The sequence below is a fragment of the Pongo abelii genome, chromosome 8 (assembly GCF_028885655.2).
Source record: "Pongo abelii isolate AG06213 chromosome 8, NHGRI_mPonAbe1-v2.0_pri, whole genome shotgun sequence".
Lineage (NCBI taxonomy): Eukaryota > Metazoa > Chordata > Mammalia > Primates > Hominidae > Pongo > Pongo abelii.
In genome coordinates, this window is record NC_071993.2 from 130,110,624 (window position 1) to 130,135,664 (window position 25,041).

The window sequence follows — 25,041 nt, forward strand, 5'->3', positions numbered from 1 at the left end:
TTATTTTGGTAACATGAAATATAAGAATGGGTTATAAAGTTATTCCCAAAGAAAACGATATTCAAGTACCTTTCTTTTGTGTGTGTATGTTCCCTACAGCTAAGAAGAAATTTCCCGACTTGTTTGTCTTCTTGGAAGATTCCTCCTCATGTCTCAAAATCTTCCCAGTCAGAAGCTCTACTCAATATAACAAATAATGGAATACACTTTGCTCCCCTGCAAACATTTACAGATGAGGAAATGATGATAAAGAGTTCAGGTAAGTAAATTTATCAGCGTCACGTTTTTCTCCCCAGACAGGATCTCTGGAGCATGGTGGTGCAATCATGGCTCACTGCAGCCCCACCTCTGGGCTCAAGCTATCCTGCTTCAGCCTCCTGAATAGCTGGAAAAATATCACCTTATTATTCCTCTGGTCATGAATTGGGTCTACAATATGAAGTCACATATGACAGGATTGAAAGATATGTTCATCTAAATTTGTGAATGTAGTTTTTTTGGACATAAATTCTTTTTGAAGAAAAGCAATGCATATCCAATATTAAAACAACAGGATAAAAGGCTATGTATTTAAAAGTGAAGACTCTCCTGCCCATGTTCTGTAGTTCCCCAGTTCTTGCCACCTTGTTACCAGTTTCTTATATAGCCTTGCAGAGTTAGAAGTACATTTATATTCCACTTTTCTTTAGATAGTGGGTTTTCTTTCTCTTTCTTTCTTTTTTTTTTTTGAGATGGAGTCTCACTCTGACACCCAGGCTGGAGTGCAGTGGCGCAATCTCGGCTCACAGCAACCTTTGCCTCCTGGGTTCAAGCAATTCTCCTGCCTCAGCTTCCTGAGTAGCTGGGACTACAGGCACGTGCCACCACGCCTGGCTAGTTTTTTTGTATTTTGTTTTTTAGTACAGACATGGTTTCACCGTGTTAGTCAGGATGGTCTCGATCTCCTGACCTCATGATCTGCCCTCTTTAGCCTCCCAAAGTGCTGGGATTACAGGCATGAGCCACCATGCCCAGCCTAGATAGTGGGTTTTCATACTTTACTTGGGATTTCAATTTTACCTTTATCTATGAAACACCTGTGGTTGAAACAGGGAGCCCGAATGAAGCAGAAGTTGTATACCACTAAACCTTAAAGCAGTTTGCATTCATTTATTTATAGGTATAGATATAGGTGTAAAATTATGATATATTTAAAAATCCGTAGCAGAACATCAGAATGTTGTTCTTAGAGAATATGGATGGTAAGTGTATTCGTTTTCTATTGCTTGGTATTGAATCACTACAAACTTAACAAGTTAAAACAGCACCTGTGTAGTGGCTCACAGTTCTGTAGGTCAGAAGTCCAGCTGGAGCAAGTCCAGGCTCAGGGTCTCAGAAGGTCAACATCAGTGTGTCCATTGGGCTGTGTTTTCGTCCAGAGCTCAGGGTCCTTCCAAGCTCCCATGGTTGTGTCAGTATGCAGTTCTTTGCAGTTGCAGGGCTGAGGTCTGGTTGCCCAGCTGGCTGTCAGCCAGAGGTTGTCCCCAACTCCGGGAGGCCTCTGTATTCCTTTCCATGTGGCTCCCTCCATCTTCAAAACCAGTAACTCTCCCTCCCAGCATCAAGTCTCTCTCATCCTTAAAACCTGTTTCACCAGAAAGAGCCCCACCTTTTTTAAGGGCTCACCTGATTAGGTCAGGCCCACCAACTATCATCTCCCTGTTTTAAGTTCAGCTGACTTGGGAGCTTAATTGTAAAATCCCTTCAGAGCCGCACTTAGATTCATGTTTGAATAACTGAGAGAGGACATGTATACACCAGCGGCTGGGAATCTTGGCACTGTCTTAGAACTCTTTCACAATAAGTAAATTTCTTTTCTTTCTTTTTTTTTTGAAATGGAGTTTTGCTCTTTTTGCCCAGGTTGGAAGGCAATGGCACTATCTCGGCTCACTGCAACCTCTGCCTCCTGGGTTCAAGCGATTCTCCTGCCTCAGCCTCCCAAATAGCTGAGATTACAGGCATGTGCCACCACGCCCAGCTAATTTTGTATTTTTAGTAGACATAGGGTTTCACCATGTTAGCCAGGCTGGTCTCAAACTCCTGACCTCAGGTGATCCACCAACCTCGGCCTCTCAAAGTGTTGGGATTACAGGCATGAGCCACTGCGCCCAGATAGTAAATTTATTTTCCTTTGCTCCCTCACCTTTTAGATATGGTCTCGGGGAAGTGAGTTTGGGATAGCTCTAAGGAAAAACAGGGTGAGTGGTTAAATAGTTTACATAAATCAAAGAATTTGATTAGAGTATCTTGATTCTCTGTCTTCAGTCATATTTATTTCTTTAGTATCCACCTAGTCTAAGCACAGAAGGAATAAAGATGGGCAAGAAAAAAATCACTGCTTTTAAGGAACTCAGAGTCTAGTGGCAAAGACAGTCAAACAAAGGAAATAGTTGCAGAATAACATGGTAAATGTCATGGAGGTATTTGGGGAGCAAAGCAGAGAATGCCTAGAATTTGCTAGGTGTGGCAGAAGTGGGCTAAGGAAGCAGTCAGGAAAGGCTTCCCAGAGAGTGTGGAGCTTGAGCTGTACCATGAAGGACAAAGTGCAGTTGGCCAGCTGGACAAGGGAAGGGAAGAGATTCTACATAATGGGAGTTGCGTGTGCAGAAATGAAGGAACACTGAAGCAAGCCGCATGCACTGAACCCGGTTGCCTTCTCTTATACTGACTTGGTATTACGTTGGTGGTAAACTTAAGAAGGCATTTTCATCAAAATGATTTCTAAATGCATCTAAGTCTTAAAAACATTAAAAAATGAAACAGTGGTTTTCAGTGGGGGCAAGTTTGCCCCCAGAGGACATTTAGCAATATTTAGAGACATTTTTGATTGCCACAACTTAGAAGTGGGGGATGCTCCTGGCAGCTAGTGGGGTCGAGGCCGGGATGCTGCTCAACATCCTGCAATGCACAGGACAGCCCCACAACAAAGACTCACCTGCCCCAAAATGTCAATAGTGCCAAGGTGGGGAAACCCTGTTCTGTATGACCACACAGCTATGAAAAGGACCAGGTTAGATGGGATATGCTGACATAGAAAGATCATCAAGATATAGTTGAGTGGAAGCACGGCGCACACCAGTGTGTATCTCATGATTCTTTTGTGTGAACATGTATGTGTACAGGTAAGTATAGATGATTTTCAAAGAAAAGTTTTCAGAAAGAATACATAATAAATTTAAAATTAGTCACCTTTGGGTAGAGTGGAAATGGCTTTCATTTTTCATTTTGTGCTTCCTTTATTGCTTGTGTTTTTGCACCACTACACATATCATTCATTTTGTAATGTCATCAAGAGTTACAAAGGGATATGGGGAACTACACCTTTCTATGTTAAAAAGAAAACTTTATAAATTCTATTTTTAAAATATAAGAAGGGTACCTGTGTATATTTTAACTTAGTTAAAATGTAAAATTTTGTCAGCAAACTATTAATGTGACTGTCACTTTAACATAGACTTATCAGTAATTCTTTTTCCTACAGTTAAAAAATTTGCTCAGGAACAAATTGCACCTTTGGTTTCAACCATGGATGAAAATTCGAAAATGGAGAAATCAGTAATACAAGGATTATTTCAACAAGGGGTATACTTCATAATTCTTCCACTTTCAAGCTTCTATAAAAACATTTTGGTGTTAAAATATAGGCATATTTTTAAATTCAGGGACTGTAATGATAGCATAATGAACCCTGCATTTCCCAGTCAAAATTATCTGTTTTCTTTTTTTGGTTGAAATCCTACTTGATATTTATGTACTTAAAAGTTTTTAAAAATGGAATTAACATTTTTTAATTAGAAATACTGTATATTTTAAGGAAAAGTTTGGAAGTAAGATGGTAATTTATTTGTATCTTTAGACCAGTGGTTCTCAACTGGGGGCAGTTTTGCCCTCCAGGGGACATTGGGCAACGTCTAGGGACATCTTTGGTTGCCACAGCTAAGGCGTGCTACTGGCATCAGTGGGATAGAGACAAGGGATGCCACTCAACATCCTGCAGTGCACAGGAATTATCCAACCCAATGCCACCGTGAAGAAACCCTACTTTAGATAGTGAAACTTCATAGCATAGTTTATATTCTACCTGAAGCTCTATATAAGTGATAAACTTAGAAGCAGAGGTGATACATGAATTCCACATTAACCGGGCAACAGATCCCCATCTTTCCAAGTGACACAGCTCTTTAATGGAAATACAACGTATGAAATAGATACAAGTAAAACCACTCTCACTGTGAGTAGGGGGAGAGGCTATTAGCATAGGGGCTTCTAGAAGAACATTTTTAAAATCACTACACTCATCATTTCTCACTTTTGCAGAGGTATAAATTTTTTTTTTAATTTTTAATACCAAAGATGTCCTAGAACAAGTGGCTGCTATTCAGAGCCGTTGGCCTAAATCTTGTCTGCCATCCGGTTTGAAAAATAACCATTGCCACTTAGCTAGATAGTTTTATTTATTTCTGTTTTAAAGCAACCAGCTTTTTTATACCGTGTGTAGTAGTGATTCTTCCATCTTTCTTTTAGCAGTCAAACTCTTGGGAAAATGGAATCTTATGTGGAGCTATAGTGGTCAAACAGGAGGCCGATGTGGAGAACAGATGGACTCTGTGAGTCCATTTCTCAGCCAGGTTTTATTTCTATTGCTTGCAGACCCTCTAGGCTTCTGGGAGCAGTCTCACGGTTTCACAGTGTGAGATCTCCCCTGCGGTGGTTGTTCCTGCAGCGGGGCTGTCTGCAGAGTGATGCATTGCCTGCACCCTGCTACTCATCTCCACAAACCGCTCCTGCGCAGATGCAGCCTCACCTGCCTCCTCACTCCCATTGTCCTGGGTTTCTGGCATAATGGCTTGCAAAAACAATATTTCCACTTTGGGAGAGATTAGTGACTTTTTTAGAGAAGCAATGTCTCTGACATCTGTTCAAGACATTGTAATGAGGTTTCCGGAGTGCCCTCCTCAGTCCTCAGGCAAACCCAGATCCTTCCGTTCTTCCTCGTTTCTGGTTTTCTCCCCATTCAGTCGCCCCCATTTCTGGTTCTGTTTTCCTGTTGTAGCCCAAAATGTAACAGCCGCAGCCCTGACTGCAGCATAGTGTGACTCTAGGAATGTCTAGAGACAGACTAAGAGAATTATCCTTCTATTAACAGCTGTGGGTTTTGAATCACACATGCACACATTCTCTTCGTGAAATTGAGAGTACTATGTGAGTTTCAGTAATGATGGAACGGGGTCGTTGGAAAGGCTTGGCTGGCACTGGTCGTGTTTACCAGGCCCTCGTGCTTTGGCTAGTGTAGCTCTAGCAAACACCACCACATGTTCTCTGCTAACCATCCTGAACTTATGAAGGTGGCGTAAAAGGAATGGTCATTCAATTATTAACTTGGCTGAAAAAGTCAAGGTGAAAGAGCCTGACTAGAAGAAACTTTGCCAAATGAAACTATAGACATCCCATTGAGGAGTAGGTTATTTTCTTCTGTTTCCTTATTACATTGAAATCAGCATAACCAAAGCCCCACCTACCTTCTTTAAGCAGGCAACAACAGTTCTTAGCAAGAAAGGTCATTTAAGTATATTTATATAAGATATTTTCTCATTCCATTAAGCTACCCTTTAAAGCATTTTACCTCTCATTATTTTTTGAATCCCAAAAGGAAGCAAATGATAGCATATAATTTTATCCTTTTCAAATATACAGTTTCTGTTACAGATTTTTTTGTTACTTATGGCAAAATTGCCATACCAAATTAAAATATACATACAAAATTTTAAAATTAAGAATAATTATGGTGGCTGGGTGCAGTGGCTCACGACTGTAATCCCAACACTTTAAGAGGTTAAGGTGGGTGGATCACCTGAGGTCAGGGGTTCGAGACCAGACTGGCCAACATGGCGAAACCCCATCTCTACTACAAAAAAAAAAAAAAAAATTAGCTGGGTGTGATGGTGGGCACCTGTAATCCCAGTGACTTGGGAGGCTGAGGCAGGAGAATTGCTTGAACCCAGGAGGTGGAGGTTGCAGTGAGCTGAGATCGCACCATTGCACTCCAGCCTGGGAGATGGAGCAAGACTGTCTCAAAAAAAAAAAAAAAAAAAAAAAAGAATAAATATGGTTAAGTTTATTTTTTAACTTGTTCTTGCAAGAAATTTCCCCATATAAAAATAGCTTTCTTAATCTATGTTGCCTTGTTTTTTCTTTAGTTGATGGGTATTGAAGTTGACCCAGAATATGGAGGCACAGGAGCTTCATTTTTATCCACTGTGCTCGTGATAGAGGAATTAGCCAAAGTTGATGCATCCGTGGCTGTCTTTTGTGAGATCCAGAACACACTAATTAACACACTGATTAGAAAACATGGAACAGAAGAACAAAAGGGCACCTATTTGCCTCAGCTCACTACAGAAAAAGTGAGTTGAGATGAATTGTTGATCTAATGGATCTAATCTTTAGTAAGTTTACAATATTTTCAGGAAAAAAGTAGCTGCAATGTCGACTTTACTATCCAAGACCACAATGCAGTATCATTAATTCAAGCAATGCTCGATAAATTAATGCTGCTGAAAAAGCACACTCTACCTCTTATTTGCCAGTTGGAAATTTAGAAAATAATCATCAGATAATAAAATTATTTATTTTTGTCCTAATTATATTTTCTAATACCTTTGTTGATGGTTTCATTTACATTGTGATGTCTTTCTACTGTAATTATTAAAATCAATTTCAATGAGTATGTGTTCATAAGTCTTTAAATTTGTCTTGGACAAATAGGGTATGTTTTTGGAAAGTCATACTTTCAGAACACCATTGCTATTTTCATAAATGTAGGCTTTTTTAAAAAGCAGCTAAAGATTTGATTTACAAATGTCCATTTTTCCATAAGTATTTGTTATACAGAGTATAAATACAGTTATTAATTTGGACATTTTTTTCTCCCATATGTAGGTAGGAAGTTTCTGCCTTTCAGAGGCTGGAGCAGGTAGTGACTCATTTGCTTTGAAGACAAGAGCTGATAAAGAGGGAGATTATTATGTCCTCAATGGATCAAAGATGTGGATCAGCAGTGCTGAGCACGCAGGGCTCTTTCTGGTGATGGCGAATGTAGACCCTACCATTGTAAGTTTGAAAACGAAATTTCTTTCTTTTTCCAAACCCCTTCTTTTCTCTTTCTTTATCTTTTCCTCCTTTTGTTTCCTTTTTAGGACTTCATCTTGAACTCTTTAGTCTTCTCAGTACTGAAAATGTCAGACTTGAGCTGGCATTTTTTCACTTCATTAATCTCCTAAAGTAAATAGTTGACAAAATTATTAATTAGAATTGGCCCACCATATCTGTGGATTCAACCAACTCCAGATTGAAAATATTTGGTTAAAAAAAAAAAATTCTGCAAAGTTCCAAATAGTAAAACTTGAATTTGCTTTGCGCCAAGTACCATATTGAATTCACGTGAATAAAGTGACGTGCATGTATTATATTAGGTATCAAATAATCTAGAGATGATTTAGAGTCTACCGGAGCATGTGCATAGGTTATATGCAAATATTACACCATTTTATGTAAGGTACTTGAGCACTGTCAGATTTTGGTATCCATGAGGGGTCCTGGAACCACTCCCCCACAGATATGGAGGGATGACTGTTTGTGGAGGACCAATTGTTACTTAGCTCCTAATGTGTTATGTGGGAAGCTAATCTTTTTTGTTTTCTTTTTCTTTTTTTTTTTTTTTATATGGAGTCTCGCTGTATCTCCTAGGCTGGAGGCAGTGGTGTGATCTCACCTCACTTTAACCTCCTCCTCCTGAGTTCAAGCAATTCTCCTGCCTCAGCCTCCCAAATATATGAGACCACAGGTGCGCACCACCATGCACAGCTAATTTTTGCATTTTTTGTAGAGACAGAGTTTTGCCATGTTGGCCAGGCTGGTCTCAAACTCCTGACGTCGGACGATCTGCCTGCCTCGGCCTCCCAAATTGCTGGGATTATAGGCGTGAACCACTGCACCCGGCCCTAATCCTTAATTTTGTTGAATTTCCAATTTTCTGTTTAGTAATGAAGAATTTAAGTACCTATTTAGTACATTTATTTTTAAGAATATTTTATTCAGTTGGAAAATAGACATATAGCAAAATAATAAATACATTTTTTCACCAGTAAATACAGTATTTTCACTAATGTAACAATTGAATTAAATTGTTAAAACTTTTTTTTTTTTTGAGACGGAGTTTCGCTCTAGTTGCCTAGACTGGAGTACAAGCCGTGATCCCAGCTCACTGCAACCTCCGCCTTCTGGGTTCAAGCAATTCTCCTGCTTCAGCCTCCTGACGGGTGCCTGCCACCACACCCAGCTAATTTTTGTATTTTTAGTAGAGACGTTGTTTCACCATGTTGGCTAGGCTGGTTTCAAACCCCTGACCTCAGGTGATCCGCCCGACTCGGCCTCCAAAAGTGCTGGGATTACAGGCGTGAGCCACCGCACCAGGCCTAAAACTTTATATAGTAAAATTAAATTGAGAACATGGCAGTCTCATGATTATATAATAGTGTAATAATCATTTTAATATTTATGATGGTCTCTGAAAAAGTGAAAGAAATGGTAAGGTTCTATAGTTTGGATCTAATGTCCTCTAGTTGCTTTCGTTTCATAATGCCCATGTTGCAATTCTGAGTCCATTAGTATTTATTACTAAAGTCCATTTTTAGTTTTCTTTTTACTTAAACTCTTTAGAAACAAGGCGTTTTATAAATCCAAGTGGTAATAGCGTTTTAATTCTTCTTTTTAGGGATATAAGGGAATTACCTCCTTCTTAGTAGATCGTGATACTCCGGGCCTTCATATAGGGAAACCTGAAAACAAATTGGGGCTCAGAGCTTCTTCCACCTGCCCATTAACATTCGAAAATGTCAAGGTGGGTATCTTAGACTAATCGGTAAAAGACTGATGTGAAATAAGCCTTGCATGGAACCACAGGAGGTGTGCAAGACGGGTGTCAAAATATTAAGTGGCTATAAGCACACGCAGGAGAGTATTTTGTAAAACCCTGAACAGTGCTCTTTAGTCATGACCAGATAAATGTACTTTTCACAAAAGTGGAAACCTTTCTGCCCAGAAGCTGTCCTGGGAAGCAAGTGCCAAGAATTCATCCCATTTATGTTTTATAACTTACGTACTTCTGACCACGTATACTTTGTAAGCTTGAGACTTGTGAACCAAATGGGGCTGCAGAGAAGGAAGTCTGGTGTCAGTGCACTAAAGGCCACAAGATGGGGGTGTTGCTCAGTGAGAGCGCAAACAGCCAGGCTATTAAATGTGAGCAGCAGAAGATCGCGGACGTTAGTGCTGGTGCTGGAGAACTCTCTGTAGGTGGGGCAGGTGGTGTCGGCTTTTCCACCACTCGTCACAGAGCTTGATCTTTTTTTGCATGGCTGTGGGGAGCGAGGGGGAGGATGTCTTTACAGATGTCATTGGGGCCTCACTACTTCACCCCAACTGTTTTCCTCATTCTTGCTTTCCCATTTCTTTCTCCGTTCTTCCCTGCTCTCTGCCCCAACTACCCATATTACAGAACTAAGTATAGTTTTTTATTATTCTTAATTCTTTATTTTTTTAAACTATGAATAAGCATTTTAGTCTGTTTCTTCTGTCTTCCTCTTTCTTGTGCATACACCTGTGTACACACATGCACACACACATATACCCCACAGTTTATTTTTATGAGGATGAATGGTCTCAACAGCAGAAGGGCTTACTACACTTGTTTTTGCAGGTATTTGCAGATCTTTGTAATTCCTAATATGTTATCTCACACTGTAGCCTACAGATAAGAATTGGGGGGGGAAAGTATTAATTTATGTTATTGATGAATTCTATGAGATTCCCTTACTCTACGTTCACTCATCCATTCAATACCTGTGCGAGGCTCTGGAGGATGCAATCACAAACAGCATGGACTTGAGTCGTTTTCCTCAGAGAGCTGTGGGAAACAGTGTAGAGGGAGACGCAGGTGCCGGCAAGTTCTATGAGAGGGCTAGCACACAAATTGAGAGTCTATGCATACTTACAAATATATAATCAAAATGAATCATGTAAAATGAAACTGAGAAATAAGTGCACATTTGTATTTTCAGGTTCCAGAAACCAATATCTTGGGACAAATTGGACATGGCTATAAGTATGCCATAGGGAGTCTTAATGAAGGTAGAATAGGAATCGCTGCACAGGTAAGTCAGATTTAAACTCTTCCATGATGCGAGTCAATTAAACTGTGAAAAGAAAAACATGCAATGAGACCAATGAATATTTGGAAGCTTGTGGTGGACACAAGATGGCACCGTTCCCTTACATGAGGGATAGAACGGCTTATTATTTCTTTCAAATTCCCTTTTGGTCAATTATGTAAGTGTCCATAGAACCAAAAAATGGCTTGGTGGTAACAGTGTTTCTGCTTTGAGAACATTAAAGTATTATCTAATACCTGAACCGATAACTTTTAAAATGTGTTGTAAATTAAATACGGCACTTTAAAAAAAATCAACTTTTCAAAGCATGAAATTCATTCTGGAAGGAATTTTTTACATTAAGAATAAATAATATTCATTCCACTGTGTAGTAAAGATCTCTTATCTATAGTTAATAAAAGATTTGTTGCTTACTGTTTTGCATGTGAAAACTGGGCAGTTTTTTTGGCGACACATGAAATAAAATAGCCACAGTTAAGTAGATACATAAAATGAGAAGTATTCAAAAATTTTTTTTACCAAATTTGGCTTTCATAATGTATATTGCATTTTTCTATTAAGTAATATCAGTTATTTTCCAGATTAACAAAATGAATAAAGTCTTTGGCTTTACTTTAGTGTCATTTTTGTAGAGTATATATATATATATGTGTGTGTGTGTATATATATATATATATATATTTTTTTTTTTTTTTTTTTTTTTTTGAGATGGAGTCTCGTTCTGTTGCCCAGGCTGGAGTGCAGTGGTGCGATCTCGGCTCACTGCAAGCTCCGCCTCCTGGGTTCTCCTGCCTCAGCCTCTCCTGACATTCTCCTGTCTCAGCCTCCCTAGTAGCTGGGACTTACAGGCACCCGCCACCACGCCCAGCCAATTTTTTGTGTTTTTAGTAGAGATGAGGTTTCACCGTGTTAGACCGGATGGTCTCAATCTCCTGACCTCGTGATCCACCCACCTCGGCCTCCCAAAGTGCTGGGATTACAGGCATGAGCCACCACGCCCGGCCTTTGTGGAGTATATTTTTAATCAGTGATTATACAAAACTCAAGAACTTAGAGCTTTTCAATTTTGAAGATGTTACATATAAGCTATTGGAATAAATATTAGATTATTACCCTAGATTTTTTCTGCTGCTGTTACTTTGCTAACTATTTTTAGACCAAAACTCAGTCCAGTTTTCCTACAATGCTAGACAGTGTGTCACTAAAGAATATTGTTTTATCAGTTCTCTTAAAAGTTTTTCTGTGATTCAACTTAGTTAGATATGACATTAAAAACTACAATACTAGATCTCATTTTTTTCAGACATATAAATAATATAGATGTTCTGGCAATAAAATACACAGCCTGGGCTTCAGTCTAATTACTCCAAGTTATCTAATAACCTAATTAAAAGTTAAGGTCAGGTAGTTACTATCTCAGTGGATGCCTTTGAGAGGAAGAGGCACATGGAGTGTAACAGTGAACTGAAGGCATCTGTTCTCGAAACCTTGCAGGCAGAGAGAATTCAGTTTTTCAGTGTTTGTAGTAGAAACATTTTACTGAGGCAGAAAAGCCCATTTTGATGGATAACTGATCATTTCAGTCTTCATGTCAATATAGGGTATTATTTATGTACAAATTTTAGCTGTAAGGGTATAGTTACATCATCTTATCTCACAGCCAAGAGTGCAGTGAGTCTGCTGCCTCATTTGAATTTGGGGTTTGTGGTTTTCTTGTGTCTTTAATTTTTAACGTGTTATTCTGTTCTCTAGAGAGTTCAAAATAAAAGACTAAAAGAAAATGTGAATGAATACTAATGAAATAAATTGATAAGTCTGCTGGGCATTTCCCCCAAAAGCTTTAGCTATTGATTTTCTAAAACTATAATTTGACATAATTAGTGATTTAATGGCGACCTAATGTTGAAATTTAGAAACCATTTCTAAGCTTGAATCATATAATAGATATGAAAGTTGGTTAGCAGTGAGACAGTTCAGCTAAAATTGTCACCACGTCCTGTGTAAATTAATGTTTTTACTAGATGTTTTCTATCCATTGTTCTCAACCCTAGCTGTATATTAAGTCCCTAAGGAGTTTTACAGAGTTGAGGTTTAGGTCACACTCCTCCACCTACTCTACTCCCAAGATTTGGATTCAGTCATTAGGCCTGGGTATCAGTATTGTTTTAAATCAGGTTCCCCAAATGATTCTATGGTACAGCTCGGGTTCACAACCACTGCTCTCTTATGTTCTAATGCCGTCTCATTGAAGCTGTCATTAATCCTAGTCATATACAAAATAGACGGGAAGGTAGAAAGTTAAGAAGTGACCTTCCATATTTTACTTCTAGAAGAAATGGAGGGCATTCCTCTATAGTCTTCAAGGCCAGTTCTGAGCAAAACTTCTATGGCTCATTTTATACCTGGAGAATCAAAGCTTAAAGAAGATTCCTAAAAAGTAACCTTAACCTAAAAAGGTTGTGTGAACACAACCTTGCTGGGAGATTTACCTCTGCTAGAATTAAATATGCCCATATTCACATGAAATCACTCAAAATTTTCTCCCAATTATTGGAAGTTCAGTTCTACAAATGCAGTGGGTGAAGATGTGTTATTAACACACACCTCACCACCTCAGCATCTCCAGTTCTTCCCCTACACCAATCATTCAATTTATATTTAGAAGGAATTTACAACTTGGATAATTAAACTTGTAACAAAATAAGAAATTCTGATCTTTTTTTTTTTTTTTAACAGATGCTGGGCCTGGCGCAAGGATGTTTTGACTACACTATTCCATATATTAAAGAAAGGATACAATTTGGCAAAAGACTATTTGATTTTCAGGTATGTAATTATTTGGGTCTTTCTGCTGCACTGGACTTCCCCAGCTTCCTGTTAATGAAGGGCTGTGTTGAAATCCATGGAGGGAATCCCTTCAGGGAGATTTTAATGGGAGATGGGTAGGGGAGGAAAGAATAGGTCTCAGGGAGTGTACTTGTGAATGCCTTGATCTTTGCCAAGGGCAGAGCAGTAGTCCTTCAGGCCCAGCTATGGCATGATTCAGGATATCTTGGTGAGCACCATGAAGCTGTCTCCTCACTGCTTCAGAAGCTCAGGGCAGGGGGTCTGGAGTCAGACTTCCTGGATTCAAATCCTGGTTCTTTCACTTACCAGCTTTAGGCCTTAGGCAAGTGACCTCATCCTAGTCTTAAACTGCCTCATCTATAAAATAAAGGTAAAACTACTTACTTATCCAGTTTTAAATGAGGTATGTATAAAGTGTTTCACACATTGCGTGAGTATAACATGTGCTCAGTAAATGGTAGCACTTGTTATGGGTCCCCTATTCAGACCAGAACCATGTGGTAATCCTCAGAGGACTGTACTTTGACACCTACGTCTCATGGAAGATACAGTTTGCTGCATTAAATACAAATGAGGTGCACTCAGCCAAGCACTTGGGTAATACTGATTTGGTCCAGTACTGCGGCTTCTCAGAGCTCACCAGGCAATCTGGGGATTCCTTGGTGGCAGTGGTATTCTTCCTGCCCTCCTTGAGGTCTTGCCAGGGTGGGGGCAGCCTGGAGTGGCACCTTACCAAACCTTTTAGGCAACCTGAAGGCATGTCACCTAAAATTTCAGAATAATTACTTTACATGGTTGCAAAACCTCCCCTTAAGCAGCTCTAGGCTCCAAGTACAATTTATGATTGCATTGCCAACTGTCATATTGCATTGTCTTCAGGTTTATAATAACAACTAGGCATCCTACGAGCACACTCAGATTGCACATGCGTAGAGATACGAGGCTGTGGACATGCACAGTCAGTTCAAGACCCAGAAGGACTGAGCGTGGCAGGCCTGGCCAGTGCCTACCACAGCCCATGCTGTCATTCCCATCTTAGGCCTAGGAACCTGAAGCACACGGAGGCTGAGTTCCCAAGGTCATAAAGCTAATATGGTGCCAAAAGTAGAGGGTTTTTTTTGTCTTGGCTTCTAGTCGAATTTTCATTATACTAGAGTACTTTCTCAGCCAGCTACCAAAAAGATTGCAGTGAAAGAGACAGAATGTAAAGGTCGTTTTGAAAGGAGGCTTTTGATCTTCTTTATGCACAGGAAACTATGTTCTTGTGCATATAGACAGATAGATCAATACACAGAAGGGGTCAAGTATACTAACAGGTGTAATCATAATGACATCTTTAGAGATGCCTAGTATGGATAGTTAAAAGAACACTTAGATTTTTAAAATTTATTTATTTATTTATTTATTTATTTATTTATTTATTTTTTGAGACGGAGTCTCGCTCTGTCACCCAGGCTGGAGTGCAGTGGTGCTATCTCGGCTGACTGCAAGCTCCGCCTCCCAGGTTCACACCATTCTCCTGCCTCAGGCTCCCAAGTAGCTGGGACTACAGGCACCCGCCACCACGCCCAGCTAATTTTTTGTATTTTTAGTAGAGACGAGATTTAACCATGGTCTCGATCTCCTGATCTTGTGATCTGCCCGCCTTGGCCTCCCAAAGTTCTGGGATTACAGGCATGAGCCACCGCGCCTGGCCTAATTTATTTTTTAAAAATTTTGTGGGTACACAGGTACCCACAAACATTTATGAGGTACATGAGATGTTTTGATAGAGACATGCTATGTGAAATAAGCACATCAAGGAGAAGAAACTTTGATCTTAAAAAGCAACATTATTATAGCTGTATAATGCTTTGATTAAAGTTAGTAGAGTTTTTTCTAACACATTATCTTATGTTTGCTTTGCATGCATTCATTCATATCTTTCTGACCTCGAGACTACATGGTCCTTGAGGGTAGAGACCAGCCTATTCATCTTTATTAATTTCAATTGTTTATTCAGTATAGATTTATTTAGCATGTTCTCCATGCCAGGCCTTGTGTTCACAATGTAGTTAGGGAACGAGTATTCAGCAATGGTGAGTTCTTGTAGAGCAGGAGACATGCCTCAGTCACTTTCCTGCCTCTCTCAGTACTTAATGTGACAAATGGAATAGACAGCATGGATGGTGACTGTAAGTTTAATTGAACTGAATGTATTTTGCAAAAATAATCAGAATCTCTGAGTTCCACATAAAAAGCCAAATTCCTAGAACAGTGATACTTGTATAGAAACAGACAAATTCACTGATAGAACAAAACAGAAAAGCCAGAAATAGACCCACGCATGTAGCAGATTTGATGTATGATAGAAATGGCATTACAGATCACTGAGTGGGAATATTCTTTCTATGTGAGAAAATAATGAAACTGTATTCCTACCTCACACCATACACAGAAAATGGATGTCAGATATAAAGACATGATCTTAAAAGCAAAACTTCACAGATTTTAGGAGAAAACAGAGAATATTTTTATAACCTCATGGTAGGAAAGGTTTTTGTAAACAGACACAAAAAGGACTAATCCTAAAGATAAGATGGGTGGTAAGATTAGTAAGTTTTTTTCCTTGAAATATGCCATAAAGTGAAAAGATAAATCACAGGGGAGAAGATATGGACTCTGCACATAAGTTTGTGGGTGTTTAACTTACTATTATGCTTCATAGCCTACATATACGGAACATGGTCTCTTTTTGTACATACGAAATTGTTGTGTGTATCACATATTTCAGAAAGAGAAAGAGAAGAATCTGTAGGGTATTAACAAACAGTGCTGTTTTTCTCCAACTTGTCCCTCCCTTTTGTTTAGGAAAGGCCATTCCTGGGATTCGTGTGTGATTGCCTTAATCAAGGTTCATTGTCTTAATATTCATCACACATTATTATAATTATTTAATTGTCTGTTCTCCCTGCTGGACTATGTATTATAAATCATGAGAACAAGAAACTCTGGCTGTAATGTTCAGTGTGCTGCCTCCATCACTCAGGGCAGTGCCTGCCATCTCAGAGGTGCCCAATAACTATCTGGGTGGATGGATAGGTTAGGCATGAGAAACATTTCAGTTTGTAGTAAACATCTGTGCCTGTTATTTGCAGAAAATTGTTTATAAATGTTAATGTTTGTATTCCGGCTCACTAAGTTAACTGTTGTTTCTTTCATTGGCAAATATTTAGTGTGGACCTAATCACCCTCTAAAATTTCAGGGTGGTACTAATTGGTGCTTCAAATATTCTTCATTACTTTGTAGCTAACATTTTTTAATGCCTGGAAGCCATATACAAAATCAAAATTTTCTTAATTCAAGCAAATAAAGAATATATTCAAAGTTTTGCTGTGCCAGGATTTCATTTAAGCTCAATTTTGATCAAAAGAGAGTTGAAGTAATTATTAAATGTAACAGTCAAGTTTTTAAACCTAACTTTGTTATACTTTACTATTTAAATCTTGAAAATCATGAAGAATTACATGAACTTTGAAGTTTTTCTAGGAAAAGAGGATTTAACAATACTTTTAGTGTGACATTTCATTTTAGATTACTCATTTTAAAGTATTTAAAAGACGTGAATGTAAATTTCCTTTGGGGTATATTTTGAGTCTGTCAGTGTTGTGTATCTAGGCAGGACATTGAGGTTGAGGTGCTTTTTTGAAATCATAATTCTCTAACTTGGGCCTGACTGTTACAGGGCCTCCAACACCAAGTGGCTCACGTGGCCACCCAGCTGGAAGCCGCAAGATTACTAACATACAACGCTGCTAGGCTTTTAGAAGCTGGAAAGCCATTCATAAAAGAAGCATCAATGGCCAAATACTATGCATCAGAGGTAAAAAAAAAAAAAAAAAAAGGAAAAAGTAATTCAGCCTTTTTTTTTTTTTTTTCAGATATATACTTATTAACATTTTCTCTTGGGAATGTTGATTGTACTTTGGTTGTTTTTCAAGTTAAGATAACATGGACTTTTATTTCTTATAATAGAAAAGCAAAAAAGGAAAACTGCCATAGCAAAACACTTGAATTCTGTGAGGTCTCAATGTTTCGTTGAGTAGCCCAGCTCAGCTAGACCACCCATCTCAAACTGCCATAGGAAAACCTTCAGTTCTGTGAGGTGTCGATGTTTCGTGAGTAGCCCAGCTCAGATAGACCACCCATCTCAAATCCATGGCTGAGCCTCCTCTGAATGAGGGTGTCATGCCTATGGTGTCAAGTTCGGGCAAAGTGAATGCCGTGGAAGATGATGGGTCCATCATATGAACAAATCAGATTTAAAACACCAAGAAAAGATTGTCTAAAACTTTCTACTCATACATTTGCTTTCTAGAGCTAACACATTAGACTGTGGCTAGAGAATTTAGCCAAATCATTTGGCAGCTGTTTCGCAGCCTCAGCCATATCTTATTCATTCCATGGCTTTAAACTCTCATTTAACCTCTCCAGCCCATGAATTTAAATATCCTACCTCAACTGCTTTCTCAATTCCAGACTAACATGTCCAACTTCTGCTTCACCATCAGAACCTGAGCGTCATCTTGACACCCTGCTTTCCCTCACCCCCCACATTGAGTCCAGCATCATTTCCTATGATTCTACCCCTGAAAGATTCCTTGAATGGTGTATTTGTCTCCCTCTCCACTGCCACCTCTGTACTTCAGTCACCTCGCTGCCCTCCTGGTCCCTGGTGCTTCCTCCCATCCAGCCTCTCTCCTTTCTCAAAGTGGCGGTGAGGCCATGTCACCTTCCAGCTTTAACCCTTCAGTGGCTTCTCACAACAAATGGAACTCTCTCCGTACTAGATTCCAATTGCTGCTATAACAAATTACCCAAAACTCAGGGACCTAAAACAATGCAGTTTCATTTTCTGTCACTTCTAGAGGTCAGAAATCTGAAATGGGTCTCACTGGAATGCGGGGGCTGCCTTTCTGCGGTTCTGGCGGACAGTTGTTTCCAGCTTCTAGGGGCTGCTCACATTCCTTGACTCGTAGCCCCTTCCTCCATCTTCAAAGCCAACAACGTGGCATGTTCAGATCTCTCTCTGACTCTGCTTCCTGTCTCTGGTCACATCACCTTCCATGACTAACTCTCCTGCCTCCTCCTTTTCCTTATAAGGACTCCTGTGATTATATTACAGCCACCCAGATAATTCAGGGTAATCTCTCCATCTCATATCCTTACCCACATCTGCAGAGTCCCTGTTGCCATGGAAGGCAGCATATTCACAGCTCTGAGGGCTAGGATGTGGACGTCCTTGAGGAGCCATTCTGCAGGGTCTCTCGCTCCTCCATTCTCCTTTCACACATCACCCCGATCCCAGCCCACTGGCTGTCTCAGGGGCTGGAGGTTGAAGAGTTCATTCTCCCCTTGGAGGCTTTCCACATGTTGGTCCTCAGCTTGAAATGTCCCCTAGCTCGTCCGTTAAGCCCCCAGTAAACATTTCCTGAATAAATGATATCTCTCAGCATGCAGATTCATGGGAACAATGCTCTAATTTCTTAAGAAAATGGGGATTCTGTGAATTAATAGGATGTTTTACAGAAATGGTATGGAGAATGGGACTGAAGAGACAATGCTAGTTTAGAAGATAACTTTAGTCCTTCCAGTGCCACTAACAGTGAATCCATGTTGCTGAAAATGTTACCCAGAAGTGTTTATCATGTATAAGTTATGTGGTTTCAGTGTGTGATTTGCGCTTGCTTTTGGTAGATTGCAGGACAAACAACGAGTAAATGTATCGAGTGGATGGGGGGAGTAGGCTACACCAAAGATTACCCTGTGGAGAAATACTTCCGAGATGCAAAGATTGGTAAATAGATTTTTTTTATATATTTCATTTTGTTTTATTTGCCTCTGTAGGTATTTTGGCTGTTTTATTTGTTGATTTTATCCTAGGCAAAAGCAATTTTAATTTCTTCAGTATATGTTTAGTGGCTCTCTTTATGTGGCTGGATTTTTTTCTTACCTCGTCCTTCAAAAAAAAATTGTTCTGTATTTTTTAAAAATATCAAATTGCCTTTTTAAATGCCTCTACAGGCTTTTTAGTAAAACTGCCACAAATAACAGTCTGAGCTTATGCATCAATTGTTGAAGAATCAAAATCTTCAACTTTTGATTACACTTTAGTCAGTTTAATACTGATCCTGGACATCGAGAAACCAAATGGGAAATTGTCATCTCTTAGTCAAAATTACTCTGTGAAATAGTACCATATTCAGGGGACATCAAGTGATGTGACTAGTAACTGTTTTATAGCAAGCGCAAAGGTGATGTTTATAGAGCTATTTCTTGTCTTAACCATGCGCCAACTCCTCATTGTTCCTTCTGCTTCCTTTTGCTTAAGGCACGATATATGAAGGAGCTTCCAACATCCAGTTGAACACTATTGCAAAGCATATCGATGCAGAATACTGACGTCTGTAGGACTGGGACCCCTCCCTGGTATCACTGCTGTAAAATTTTAAACTGTTGTGTCTTGTTGGGAGTAAGTGCCTTGCATGGGAATAAACTTCCACAGCATTCAAATATTTTATTGAAGCCCTTAGTCAGGGTCCTGGGGTTGGCCTTTTTGGTTTTCTCTTTTCAGGCTGTTTAACTTAGGCACAGGAGATCCACTTTTAAACTTGGGAAATAAGCACCTCTATTTTTTTCCAAAACTGTTTTTAAAGCTCTGTACGTATATATGTATATATTTTTAATTTGAGACAGAGTCTCACTCTGTCACCCAGGCTAGAGTGCAGTGGCGCGATCTCAGCTCACGGCAGCCTCGACCTCCTGGGTTCCAGTGATTCTCATGCCTCATCCTCCCAAGTAGCTGGAACTACAGGTATGCACCACCATGCCTGGCTCATTTTTGTGTTTTTAGTAGAGGTGGGGTTTTACCGTATTGCCCAGGCTGGTCTTCTGGCTTCAAGATATCGCCCACCTCGGCCTCCCAAAGTGCTGGGATTACAGGGATGAGCCACCGTGCCTGGCTGGATATTTATATTATCATCCTAGTTTCAGAGTATACAGAAGTTTCATCCCATCATTTGGAAAAATAAAGGCATCTGAAGTACAACATTACTTATAGAAATAGTTTATATTCCTATTAAATCTTAATCTTGTGGCATGAGAGAAATATTTGTTACATAGTAGGCAATTTTTATCCGATACTTTATAGATTCAACTCTAAGTTGCAAGTGAAGTCAAAACTGATGAAAATTTATTTAGAAAAATCTAAAAATTCTGATTTTAAATATGAGAATCAGTGGAAAATAAGGGTATAATTTTGTAGGTCATATAACTGAAGAAAATATTATTTTAACAATGTAAAGCAACGTGATTTGTTCCTATAATTAACCTGTATAAAAGATACATTTTATGGTGGTTTCAGTAGGTCATTTTAAAAACCAATGTGCATTATTTTCAAGTATAAGGTTTAAGTAATTTGATTTAATAATCAGAAAATATTCAGTACAGTGTTGGAATATTCTGTCATGCACTATTTTTCAGTTGACAATTTCTGTATTTTAATTGAATACTGTTTCTTCAGTCATGGTTATTGCACTTTATCCTGAATAATAATTCAGAAATTGGGTTTTGGTTCAGTGATTCTCAAGAGAAAGATCTCTTGCCCATTAAGAAGTGTATCAAAATCTCATAAGGAATGAGGGAGAGAGGGGGCTGTAGAGTTTGAAAAAGCATATTCAATATTAAAATAATTTTATATTTGGAAAGGCAAAAATGAATCTATTGTTTTGCAATATATATTATAAACAGGCAAAATGCAATAAAATATATATCTGGTTGTATTAGTCTGTTTTCACACTGCTGATAAAGACATACCCAAGACTGGGAAGAAAAAGAGGTTTAATTGGACTTACAGTTCCACATGACTGGGGAGGCCTCAAAACATGGTGGGAGGCGGAAAGCACTTCTTACATGGTGGCAGCAAGAGAAAATGAGAAAGAAGCAGAAGTGGAAACCCCTGATAAACCCATCAGATCTTGTGAGACTTACTGTCATGAGAATAGCACGGGAAAGACTGGCCCCCGTGATTCAATTACCTCCCCTGGGTCCCCCCTACAACACGCGGGAATTCTGAGAGATACCATTTAAGTTGAGATTTCAGTGAGGACACAGCCAAACCATATCATTCTACCCCAGCCCCTCCAAATCTCATGTCCTCACATTTCAAAACCAATCGTGCCTTCCCAACAGTCCCCCAAAGCCTTAACTCATTCCAGCATTCATCCAAAAGTCCGCAGTCCAAAGTTTCATCTGAGACAAGGCAAGTCCCTTCCACTTATGAACCTGTAAAATCAAAAGTAAACTAGTTACTTCCTAGATACAATGGGGGTACAGGTATTGGGTAAATACAGCCATTCCAAATGGGAGAAATTGGCCAAAACAAAAGGATAACAGGGCCCATGCAAGTCCAAAATTCAGCGGGGCAGTCAAATTTTAAAGCTCCAAAATGATCACCTTTGACTCCACGTCTCACATCCAGGTTATGCTGATGCAAGAGGTAGGTTCCCATGGTCTTGGGCAGCTCCGCCCCTGTGGCTTTGGAGGGTACAGCCTTGTACCTGGCTGCTTTCATGGGCTGACGTCGAGTCTCTGCAGCTTTTTCAGGTGCACAGTGCAAGTTGTCCGTGGATCTACCATCCTGGGGTCTGGAAGACGGTGGCCCTCTTCTCACAGCACCACTAGGTGGTGCCCCAGTAGGGACACTGTGCGGGGGCTCTGACCCCACATTTCCCTTCTGCACTGCCCTAGAAGAGGTTCTCCATGAGGGCCCCACCCCTGCAGCAAACTTCTGTCTGGGCATCCAGGCATTTCCATACATCTTCTGAAATCTAGGCGGAGGTTCCCAAACCCCATTTCTTGACTTCTGTGCACCCACATGCTCAACACCACATGGAAGCTGTCAAGGCTTGAGGCTTCTACCCTCTGAAGCCACAGCACAAGCTGTACATTGGCCCCTTTCAGCCACAGCTGGAGCAGCTGGGACACAGGGCACCAAGTCCCTAGGCTGCACACAGCATGGGAACCTTGGGCCCAGCCCATGAAACCACTTTTTCCTCCTGGGCTCCAGGCCTGTGATGGGAGGGCCTGCCAGGAAGTTCTCTGACATGGCCTGGAGACATTTTCCCAATGGTCTTGGGGAATAACATTAGGCTTATTGCTACTTATGCAAATTTCTGCAGCCAGCTTGAATTTCTCCCCAGAAAATGGATTTTTCTTTTCTATTGCATAGTCAGGCTGCAAGTTTTCCAAACTTTTATGCTCTGCTTCCCTTATAAAACTGAATGCCTTTAACAGCACCCAAGTTGTCTCTGGAATGCTTTGCTGCTTAGAAATTTCTTCCACCAGATACCCTAAATCATCTCTCTCAAGTTCGAAGTTCCACAAATCTCTAAGGCAAGGGCAAGATGCTGCCAGTCTTTTTGCTAAAACGTAACAAGAGTCACCTTTGCTCCAGTTCCCAACAAGTTTTTCATCTCCATCTGAGACCACCTCAGCCTGAATTTTATTGTCAATATTGCTATCAGCATTTTGGGCAAAGCCATTCAACAGCTATCTAGGAAGTTCCAAACTTTCCCACATTTTCCTGTCTTCTTCTGAGCCCTTCAAACTGTTCCAACCTCTACCTGTTACCCAGTTCCAAAGTTGCTTTCATATTTTTGGCTATCTTTTCAGCAATGCCCCACTCTACTGTTAGCAGTTTACTGTATTAGTCTGTTTTCACACTGCTGATAAAGACATTTCTCAAGATTGTGAAGAAAAAGAGGTTTAATTGGACTTACAGTTCCACATGGCTGGGGAGCCCTCAGAATCATGGTGGGAGGTGAAAAGCACTTCTTACATGGTGGTGGCAAGAGAAAATGAAGAAGAAGGAAAAGTGGAAACCCCTGATAAAACCGTCAGATCTCGTAAGACCTACTATCATGAGAATAGCACAAGAAAGACTGGCCCCCATGATTCAATTACCTCCCCCTGGGTCCCTCCCACAACATGTGGGAATTCCAGGAGATAAATTCAAGTTGCAATTTCAGTGGGGACACAGCCAAACCATATCACTGGTAATGCCACTTTTTCAGTATTAGGGATTCTCAGTCAGAAGAAACCCCCCCTGTGGTACACTTCCTGAGTCCCCTCAGGAGGAAGGTGGACAACAGAGAAATGAGTTTTGATGTCTTCTGAAAGAGGAATATGCGTTAGAGATGAAAAATCTTCCAAGGCTCATGCAGTTGCTTAGAATAATCATTACTGTTACATGAGAAACATTTTAGTACTTTAATGAAAGGATAATGTTTATTTAAAAAACCTGACATTTCCAGAGTAATTTTGCTTTGCACATTCATGTTTATTGAAGTGGACTAATTTCTGTAATGCAAATCAGAGTTAAATATTAAAAATTGTGTAAATACAATTGACATAGGAATTACATTAAAATATTAGGAAGAAACAAGGACAAATTTAGATCTTGAATCCGAAGAGATAAAGCCTACTTGACTTTCAAATGGAGAGATGATGAACACCCACTCATTCAGTCTTTCGGAACAAAAAGACAGTCATCTGATAAGAGTAGGACATGGATGAAATGCCCTACAGGGGCCTTGGACATCTTTAATTTCTGTGATTACATGAAAGAGGTGGACTTTACAGACAATGGAGCAGAAGCCAACATTAGTAAAAGGAATCCCAACTTCTTCCCGTAGAATTAGAAACATGTGAAAGTACAATAAACCTCTTGTTCAAATTACCAGCATCATAGAGCTTCCCATTTGCATCTGGACCTTGAATTTATATTTATTGATCAAGTTCTAATTTGTATGTATATTTTTTGCATATTCACAAATAACAGTTAAAATTAATTATGTATTATAGTTAATATATGCACCTACCTTCTTCCGTTAGTGAATCAGTAAATGGTAAAATGTGTTATTTTGTCATTTTTCCAAAGAGAATGTTGTAGGTTTTCCCTGTAGTTCTTCCTTTATAGCTTTTCTTCTGATAACCATGACTTCAGGAGCTTTAAAACGATCTATCTTGCATTTGTGTCTGGTGGAGAACTAGCCATTAGCCTTCTGAAGCCTGCCATCATTGTTAATTTGAGGACTGGGCTGTCTTGGGGCTCAGAAGGTAAAGAACTGTTTGAGCAGATGTGTGTGAGTGGCACTGGATTCCATCCAACTACCAAGTTAGTATTGTTAGAGATTTCATTTTACAACACAAAAATAAGCCTGTGTCAAAGATTTTAAAATCATGGAAAGTTAAACCTAGAAAGACCTTAGAGAACCTGCCAACCAACTCTCTCATTTTAAAAGTGAAGGATTCATAGCACAGATTACTTGCCTAAGATCATCCAGGAACAAAGACAAGAATCCAAATGTACTTGGGGACAAGAATTAGTCCCCAAATTCAGTGTTCTTCCTAATATTAAACATTGCCCCTTTCAACAAATTTTGGATTTCATTCTTGTTATATTTCAGTACTCTTGTTGATTTATTTTAGGTTTAACTGATAAAGAATGAACATTTCAGAAGTGTTAGGATTAATCAGTGTCATCGCTTACGTATATGAATCACTTGCCAAAGACACTGGCTCTCCTCAGCTGTAACCAGCATGTCAAATGTGAAGATTATTGTGTGGGATCCTTTGGTTTCATTGTTATGATGTATTTTATAAATGTACTAGTTATATCCTTGTTTATGTATTTTTGCTGATCTTTCATAAAGCCCAAAGCAGAATGGTATGTATCGGATTGTTTTAATGGTATATATTGGATTGTATTCGATGTTACAAAACCAATATTCTATGGAGAATGAAAAAAAATAAAGGACTAAATTAACTGGAGATTTTTGGTACTCTTATAAAGCAAAATTGTTTGTTATACATACAGATGAAATA

At 39.5% G+C, this 25,041-nt stretch overlaps 1 protein-coding gene across 4 annotated transcripts in view; it reads left to right on the forward strand.

Annotated features, from left to right (window-relative positions):
- ACADSB (acyl-CoA dehydrogenase short/branched chain) overlaps window positions 1-20,936 on the forward strand; it is a 50,408-nt gene extending 29,472 nt beyond the window's left edge. For 3 of the 4 annotated variants that reach the window (XM_054521369.2, XM_054521370.2, XM_063727013.1), the window contains 10 exons: window positions 100-259; window positions 3,521-3,621; window positions 6,237-6,443; window positions 6,979-7,149; window positions 8,813-8,938; window positions 10,158-10,250; window positions 13,005-13,094; window positions 16,841-16,978; window positions 18,853-18,952; window positions 19,487-20,936. In XM_054521369.2, coding sequence (XP_054377344.2) covers window positions 100-259; window positions 3,521-3,621; window positions 6,237-6,443; window positions 6,979-7,149; window positions 8,813-8,938; window positions 10,158-10,250; window positions 13,005-13,094; window positions 16,841-16,978; window positions 18,853-18,952; window positions 19,487-19,557 — 1,257 coding nt within the window. In that variant the 3' untranslated portion in view covers window positions 19,558-20,936. 4 annotated transcript variants of the gene reach the window in all.
- Window positions 20,937-25,041: the final 4,105 nt, after the last annotated feature.